Below are 9,483 nucleotides of genomic sequence, written 5' to 3'. Positions count from 1 at the left end.
AAAAAACGTACATTGTAGATAAAGAGCATCACTCTTCTTACCCTTGTTCTTAAATTCTGACTTGTCCTTTGTGTTTTTTTCATTAAAGCTTGTACTCCCGGGTATTATGGCAGCCATTGTAATCAGACTTGTTTGTTCAACTGTAAAGACAACCGATGTATGCAAATCAATGGAGAGTGTGAAGGTATGTATCGGTGTAAAGTATGAAAAACAAATATAGAAATGTGCTACATGTATATAAGGATTGGCTAGGAATACATTTATTATTCATCTATATTATTTGGAATGCTAATGCAGATTAAATTTGCATATAATTAACTCCCATTACTGACACTGATCCTAACGATTATAATGTGTAGTAAATGAAGAATTAAGGGATATGGATATTCTACTAATGGTGTAGAGTGATCCATATAGCTCAAACCTGCTTAGTTCTTTTATTTTTTAAGTATGTTTTAGGTAAAACTAAGATGATCTTTGTGAATCTAGATAGCAAATCTAGAACATGATAACATATGTAAAAAGAACAAACAGCTGACAGAGTGTATGACATAAAAACACATTCCGGTAGTAGTACGCAACAAAAATAACAACCTGTTTGCTAATTATCAGGTGTGATGCTAATTTAGTGATGGCATATTTCCCGATCATTAAAATGAAAATTAAGTATACGAAGATATATGACATTTGCGCTGTCACTGGATTGTTGTTATTATTAAAAATAAATCAAGCGAAAATGTATAATTTATTATAAAACGAGTTAAAAACCCACTTCTTAACTAGCCCATCATTTATTTTAGACATCCTTCTTTTATGTGAACGATAACATGCTTTTTTAGTATTCTTCTTCTTTGTGTACACTGCATATGTGTGCATTATGCTCTAGAAATCCTCACGGAGGGGGCCGCGTGGTTAAAGCGTAAAATAGTCTGCTACCACTAACCTTCCACCACTGGGTTGCGGGTTCGAGACCTGCGTAGGGCAGTCGCCAGGTACTGTCGTAGGTTGGTGTTTTTTTCTCTAGGAACTCCGGCTTTCTTGCACCACCAAAACCTGGTTCGTCCATAGCTGCTAACGGGACGTTAAACACATACAAACCAAACTCTAGAAACACAATAGAATGTTGAGATATCTATTCGTAGAATATACAGATTATGGTAAAGGCTAGCCTGAATAGGTACGTGGAAATAAGTGACCTGATTCATCCAAATGCATGTCGTACGATGCGTCTAGTGTGGATCCTTTTCCATGATCAATGACTGCTTTGAGCGCAATTCATGGATATGTATTCAAATTTAACAGATGATTGGTAATAAATCTTTCCTATATTTCATATACATTTACATTTCATACTAGTGTTTTATAATTCATACATATTACTAAGCTATATGAAATAATAATAGAAGACGTCAAAACAATAGCATGTCAATATTTGTTCCCATGATCCGTTTTACCTGCAATTACGCTGTTTTTATCCGCTCTGCATCCTTATTCACACCTGCCGATTTCCCTACCCCTGCCTCCCTCACCAAAAAAAGTTCATTCACTAACGCTTAGGTAAAATCGTTACAACATTTTCGTATTCAACATTTCGCACAGGGAAATGTATAACGATTGAAATTAAAAATAGAAAATTTGGCTTCACATATTTGTACACTTTCAGCTTGCTTGAACGGCTTCTATGGGATGAAGTGTGATCGGTTATGTTCCTCTAGATGTGAAAACAACATATGCACACAATATGAAAGGAAATGTACAGGTATGATAACTTTGTCATTGGAACTAATTTTGGGGTATTGTTTGATATATTTGCATTTATAATAAAATTGTTACATGTAAAGGCAAGAAAATGATGTAAGATATTTCTTAAAATCAAATAAGAGGTATGTATATTTTCGTTTTGTATACTCAAAGTTATGTGTTTTTTTTATATGTTTGACTACATTTTGAAATACTTGAAGATAGACACAAGACTATTGTATCTTTATTTCAAGAGAGTTATATGTAAAATTTTATGTATACAATATTATATATGGTATGTTAAAGCCTGTGTCTCTTTTAATAAAGTCTAATTTGAACATATCCCTTATCTATCCTTTTTTTAAAGTTAACAATGTATGTATTTAACCTTATATTTTCTTATGTAAGCATGCAAACCTGGATATTATGGTGATATCTGCAAGACAAGCTGCCCGTCCAATTGCAAAGGGGATAGATGTAATCAGACCAGTGGGTTATGTACAGGTATGGTGATATGTCATGGTACAGACGAAGATACAATACTAAAATAATATCATTAGCTTACAGTTTATTAGTTTGAATCCTCAAATGGGCCATCAAACAAAACAAGGATTTCATTCTCAAAATCATGGCTCTCTATTCTCTACCGCGAAAGTTACTCTTACATCAAAGTTTTGCTGCATTAAGCATTCGTTTTGAGTATGTACATGTTTACGAATAGCCGCTTGGGACGTGTTTTTTGAAAAATATGATAACACAAAGCCAAGGAAAACTTCGATGATTTTCTCGTTTTTTAAGTGTAATGCTTATTAATCGTCAAGCATTTAATGGTGATCGAAAATGGTGTACAATCATAACGAAACGTTGTTGCGTTTTTAAAGAAAAGTTTCGACGACATCTCAATAGCTTTTTAGGTCCTTAAATCCCGAATATTGCTTGACCAGATATATACTATTTGGGGCAGTTGTAATGTGTTCAGAAAAATAACCAATATAATTTTGTGTATATATTCTTACATAGATGTGACCGCACATCGTGCATACATCGTGTACATACCGTCTGCACATCGTCCTCACATGGTGCGCACAACTGTGCGATTTAACAATCGTTCGCCCCGTTGTGCGCTTCTCTTCGCACAAATGTACGATTTGGTACAATTGGTTGATCAATATTACGGAACAAAAATTATCCGGAACCCTCATATTGATTAAGGAACACTGTATATAAATTTAAATTAAATGAGGATTTTAATTTTACAATGCCTGTTATACTGCATTACAGTGACTATTAGACTGTGAAGAATGTGTTTAGCTCCCAGGTAACAGAATAGGTAAATAACATATTGATGATTGACCGGACTTTCACCTGTCCTGTGCCTGACAAAGAGAGCTGATATGTGATACCGTATGACACAACTGGGCGTTTAGTATTTGTTATTTGCATTCGTCGTAGTACCCCGGGTGGGGAAATCTAGGGTTTAATTACAGGTACAATATGGCTATGTTTACATGTATACGTGACCGAGTCGATATGTGCTATTTTATATGTGTCGATTTGGGTCGTTAAAAAAACACCGAAAACACCATTTTCAGATTAAAGAAAATATAGATAAATGTAAAAAGGTCAGCTGACATTTGTAGCTTGAATAAAGATTTTCCTGGAAGTAAAAGATAAAATTGACTTATACAGAATATGTTCAGATGGACCAATTGTTGCGTAGAATATTACGTTTTTAAAACGTGGTTTTTCGTTTCGGCATAGTAAACAAATAGAGTAATTGAATTTGAGGTATAGCAAACCTAGGTCTCAATTTACTAGAAATTTGATATTAAACTTCAAGAGATTTTGTTTTAAATGTGAATTATTAGCACACAGATTACATACACCAAATAACAAATACATAGAGGTTACACACGGGTGGTAGTTGATTATGGTATTTATTTCACTCGAGTTAATTAATTTTCAAAAGTTACAAAAGACACGATCTTTAGCGACTGTCTTTCTGTAACTTTTGAAAATTAACTAACGAGAGTGATATAAATACCATACTCAACAACCACGGGTCGTGTGATCTATGTATACCACAATCTCATTCTGAAACAGCTGGAGTATTTACTGATTCGAATAGCATACTGTACACACATTTTGTTGACAAGGCTGGCGTAGTGATATGACCCGTATATAAAAAGTCACTCATTAATATTCAAAAATGATTTTATTTTTACAAATTTTATAAATTTCACAATAAATGTTTCGGCAACAACTTCGTGAAAAAATAAAATAGATGAACGACTTTAAATATTGAGAGTATGCAATATTGCATTAATTGATATGAATTAACTACGGACTATATGAGAGTAAGCATATCGTACGAAGTCTGCCTCCCAACAAGTGATGAAGACGAACTAATCGCTGTCATTGTTCAAAACCATAGGCCTGGGACGTTTCTTCGTGAGGTTCTATGGTTCACGTTTATAGTGAGAGTTTCGCCATAGACAGGCCCTCTAAATATTGATAACGGGACATGGAGAGAACGAAATATTTCCGACAATGTTACAGGACTTGTTTGGGTTTCACAGAGACATATATATTCCCTCTCTGGGTTTCACGACCTGCACACACGACGGCATGGCGTCGAAACGATAACGACGTCTGTAGCAATTTTGCCTGAAACTAGCGATCAGATCTTTAAGCATCATCTTCTTTTAGTATTTTCTTAATAACCCCTTTTCCCATCGCAAAACTTCACAAAAGTCACCAGCATGTGTCGGATGTTGACAGCAGACAACGTAAACGAAACAGCACGTGGCAAAAAAGCGCGTAAAAATCGTCCGGTCAAGGTTCATCTTCTCGATCAATCAAAACTATGGAAGGTCATATACCACGTGTGGTGTATAACTCATATGTATTCAACTGTCTGCATGTGTATACAATGATCTGAGAGTGGAATAACAGCGCGAATTGTGGTTGAAATACATATATTAAATTGTACATTTCCTACAGCAGAGTAAACATAATTGCTGAAATAAAAATGTTGTATAAGTATTGATTTAACGACACATCAACACATGTATCTGTTTAATTGCGTTTTAGAATGTGGACCCGGATTGTATGGCATTGACTGTAAGCAGACTTGTCCGGTACACTGTCGAGACTCACTATGTGCCAGAAGTAGCGGAGATTGTCCAGGTACAATGATGCTCGCAAATAGAGTCAGCTTTTCTCTCTGTTGATCATTAAACCTTTTTGGTGATAGACAAGGGTACGTTAATTAAGTTGTTAACAGTTCATTTTCCGGTCGCTGTGGCCTTTGATTGATTGACGTACAGTGTATATATGGATGGAGGCAAATGAGATAGCAATGTTTCCTTATTATTTCTGATTTTGCCAAATATCATTTAGTAAGTGCATTATGGCATTGGACATTCTATCTAATGCATCATTTGTAAAACCATGGTCCGTTTAGAGGACGACTTCTATTATGGACTCTATTGCAATACAAACTTGTTAAATTTTACAATTTTAAATATTTTTTGTTTATCTAAAGGCAAAACAATCTTAATAACTCATTGATATTTCTGGAATTTAGAGTTGGATTTTCCGGGGCAACTTTTAATATTATTTGTTTTGATCAATGGCCGGATATTAGTGAACTTAATTTAAATTGGAAAAAACCCGTTAGCCCATTTGATTTCGTATTAGGTGTAATGCACGAAAGGAGTCTTTTATGTGAATATGAAATGTTTGTATTGTAGCATGTGAACCTGGTACCTTTGGACAAAATTGTAATATGTCCTGTTCTGGTCATTGTAACAATGATGAATGCCAACGGAACAACGGAACGTGTATAGGTACAGTTGATATATCATTAACGTACAGAACATTTTGTCAAAGGATTTATGTCTGAGCTATTCATCATTTACAGATATGTTATTTGGGAACAAGCATATAAAATATGGTTTAATATTTAAGATTCAAACTACATACTATGTTTGTAAAAAAAAAGACATTGAATCATTTACATTTTGATTCATTCTGCCATGTACACATGGAGTTTTAATTGGCTCGTCAATCATAATCAAAATGTTTCATCTGAACATCTTTATCGTTTAACATTTTATGTTAACTTCAAAAGATAATTTTCAACAAAAATAAAATCTTATAATTTCATTATCTTTCATTTTTTCAATATTTGTATGCAATGACACTACTGTTATTTGTATTATTAGCTTGATACATGTACCATTAGCTACCCTTCCAATTGTAAGGGGACTATATGTAATCAAACAAGTGTGTTATGTATAGGTATGTTGACAGGTCACGGTCAGACGACGATACACTAGTAAAATCATACAATCATAAGTTTCCCCTTTCAATAGTTTGAATCGTTATATGGTCAGTTAAACCTAAACAGGATTTTATTCTCAAAATCCCGGCTCCTTATTCTCTATTGTAAGTGTTACTGTTAGAGCAAGGCTTTGCTGCATTCAGCATACGTTTTGAGTATTATACGGATAGCCGCTTGGGACGTTTTCTTTTGAAAATAAGATAAAACAAAGCCGAGGAAAACTCCAAGATTTCAGCTTTTTTAGCAGAATGTTCATTAATCGTCAGGCATTTAATGGTGATAATAATGGTATACAATCATAACGAAACGTTGTTACGTTTTTCACGAAAACTATCACCGACATCTCAATAGCGTTGTGAGTCCTTAAAACCAAGTGATACCAGCGCATTCCCAGGAACTATTAATACAGGGGTTATGCACAGTACCTGTCAAAATGAACCAATCAAAACATAACGCTGATATGACAGAACAAATACGTATTCGACCTTCACTGCTCGGTCTATTTATCGTCGATACATGAATGCATGCGATAGTGTTTTACAGCGTAGAAAATTAAGATTTAGAAACGTGGAATGCGTTTCGGTATAATAAAACAGGTAGAGAAAGTTAGTTTGAGGCATAGTAAGTTTCTGATTTCCTTCGACTTAATCTGTTTTCTGGAACAAAATTATGCCTCGGTTTACCAAAGGCTTGATATAATACGTCAAAAGGACCCTTAAGATATATATAATAAACACACTAATTCCATAAATCACATAACAAAATAACGTATTGTATAACATAGCCTGCAGCAACGTATACATTATAGCTAACTGAAAATATTATTTAAAAATAGATGCTTCGAGAAATTAAAATAATATCAATCAGCATACAACTTGGTAAAATTTGTATCAATTATAACACCAATAACAATACAACGCAAATGTGTACTAGAAGTTAGGACTATCGGTGTTTTCAGATAAATTTGAAGTAAGAGGGACTTTATGGTCATGCAATGTAAATTAAATATTTGATTGTATACGCAGCCGAGGTTAATCTCGTGAACGACCACTATAAATCAAACAAAATTAGAAACTATTTTCTTGAAAAAAGTACGCCTATCAAATGAAATTCACTGATTCAAGTAACTACTTCGTTCATGCTTTGCTAGTTTACTCTCGTCGTTTAGTTTCAAATGTACCACAATAATACTAAAAAGTAAAATTCCAACAAATCACCTCCCTTGCATGTACATCATGTAGGAACATATCCTAGTTTGGTTAAAGGGATATGTGATTTGGACCTAAGCTCCCCTGTAGAGACCTGATTACATATTTTAACCCGTATCCTGGGTATGTACCATCATTTCCAAAAACAAAATTCGGGGCAAAATTTGAATTCATTTAATCGACATTAAGCGCTAAGTAACATTTAAACGAAGCCAATATAGTGTTGCCGTGTGTAAGGGTCGTATTTGATATTGCTTGATTCTCGATCTTAAGATAGACAAACGTTTACTAGTTGAAGCTAACAATTTATTTGAAGACAACGAGCAAGTATTCATATGGAAATCATAATTTATGTTGATAACATATCATATCCAAGTGCACATAATTCCTTGGTCGTATTCTCCTCGAAGTTATCTAGGGTACCCATCTAAATATTTCCTTTTTATCATACATGTCATTGCTTCATTGCTTTCAACATCAACATACCGTTTTGTTCAAAAAGGTTTGTGTCGCTTCATTTTTTATTTTGAAGCCTACCAATCATTGTAGCATGTACAGTACCGGTTATTCGGTATTATTGATGATATCTGAGTATACTTTTACTTGTAGTGTGTGTAGCCGGATTTTATGGCAGCAACTGTTTGAAGTCGTGTGGCAATTGTCAAGGTGTGAGTTGTGACAAGGGTACTGGAGACTGTACGACAGGGTGTACAGATGGATGGACTGGAAACAAATGTGACAACAAGGGTAATATTCATATGATACCCTTAACATGAATATGTTTGTTCAAAACTATGTCTAAAACTAATCTCCTCAGTATTAATTATTCATTAGATTTGTTTTCAACCAAATATGTAGAATATAATAAAAAAATCACTCCAATCCTAAAGATTAAAGGAGGGACATGAAACAGAAAATAATAACTAATGAAAAATACATGACAATTCAACATTGTGTTATGCTGTAGTGGTAATCATAACGAATGGGGACTCCGCAGTGGGGATAGGCATCGGATGCGGAGTGGTTATACTGGCTCTGGTCATAGTGATAATTGTACTGGTCAGACGTCTGACGAAAAAGCACAGTGATATCACAGGGCCTGCTCATATGACAGATATATCATTGTCGAAAACTGCAAAAGAGCTCAAACAAAAGCAAGGTAAACATCTACTGCATTTGTACATTCGCATACGAATTATTTAACGTTTAAAGCGAATGTTTGCAACATTAGGGTTTCCATTGAAAAAAATACAAGTTTTCAATTGAATTGGTTTCTGAAAAGGAAACGCGATACCTTGAATGCACATTGTTCCCACTTTTAAACCAACTTCAAACGTTGTTAGCATATCTCAACCTTACGACATACACGTATTAGCTCATGTTAATAGCGTAACAATGATAGTACCAGACAGAAATTCAATTCATATTTTTTGTTGCATTTTTCAGATAATACCTACGACGAAATAGCAACTTACAACAAGGAACAAACCATTGCGCAGATTTTACACAATGAGGCAACTTATGAACAGCTTGGACGCAGGGAGGTGGGAATTCCACATATATACGAAACAACAAATACTGACAAGAAAACATAGGAAAATGGTTCCTGAAAGCTGCACAGATTCATCCTTGAACTCAACGTACCCATGTTCCTGTAACTAAATTACACTCATATAAAATTTGTTTGATTAACTAGTGTCAAAACTAAACAGAAAAGTACGTAGGTGATGAACATCGACAGTGCTGTGGATTAATTGTGTTCAGTTGTCAAATCTTGTGTGCTTTTTACATTGCCACAATATCTGAATGTCAGTTTTGTGAACCCAAGCATGTATCGTATATGCTCTCATTGTTAAGGTAAAGTATATGTTCATAGTGGATTAATATATCTTTGTTCTGTACAGAAGTTCATATATTTTGTATAAAGTTATTATTTATCGCAGTTAACCATCGCAATCACTCTATACAATTTGTCGTTTTTAATCCAAGAAGGTGTTTTGGTGGATGAATGTTTTGTGGGGATAAGTATAAGTAGCTTTAATCAAATTTTCAAGTAGTGTTAGATTACCACACAGTTGGCATCTGGTTGACAAGTAATAAGGTTGATAATTTATAGGAAGCATATACAATTAACCGAATACGAATATATCTTTAACTTTATGGTTTGATTAAACGCAAAGGTGCATG

At 34.3% G+C, this 9,483-nt stretch overlaps 1 protein-coding gene across 3 annotated transcripts in view; it reads left to right on the top strand.

The window, feature by feature from the left end:
* The window catches only part of LOC110447268 (multiple epidermal growth factor-like domains protein 11), a 17,222-nt gene extending 7,739 nt beyond the window's left edge, over nucleotides 1–9,483 (top strand). The window contains exons 8-15 of one of the 3 annotated variants that reach the window (XM_021492842.1): nucleotides 89–184; nucleotides 1,664–1,759; nucleotides 2,149–2,244; nucleotides 4,834–4,929; nucleotides 5,496–5,591; nucleotides 7,906–8,043; nucleotides 8,264–8,455; nucleotides 8,743–9,483. In XM_021492842.1, coding sequence (XP_021348517.1) covers nucleotides 89–184; nucleotides 1,664–1,759; nucleotides 2,149–2,244; nucleotides 4,834–4,929; nucleotides 5,496–5,591; nucleotides 7,906–8,043; nucleotides 8,264–8,455; nucleotides 8,743–8,891 — 959 coding nt within the window. In that variant the 3' untranslated portion in view covers nucleotides 8,892–9,483. The remainder of the gene's footprint in view (nucleotides 1–88; nucleotides 185–1,663; nucleotides 1,760–2,148; nucleotides 2,245–4,833; nucleotides 4,930–5,495; nucleotides 5,592–7,905; nucleotides 8,044–8,263; nucleotides 8,456–8,742) is intronic. The other 2 variants (XM_021492843.1, XM_021492844.1) reach the window with 2 other exon arrangements.

The sequence above is a fragment of the Mizuhopecten yessoensis genome, unplaced genomic scaffold, assembly GCF_002113885.1.
Source record: "Mizuhopecten yessoensis strain PY_sf001 unplaced genomic scaffold, ASM211388v2 scaffold3257, whole genome shotgun sequence".
Taxonomy (NCBI): Eukaryota; Metazoa; Mollusca; class Bivalvia; order Pectinida; family Pectinidae; genus Mizuhopecten; species Mizuhopecten yessoensis.
Note: the sequence above shows the minus strand (reverse complement) of the source record. Positions and strands in the feature narration are given on the sequence as shown.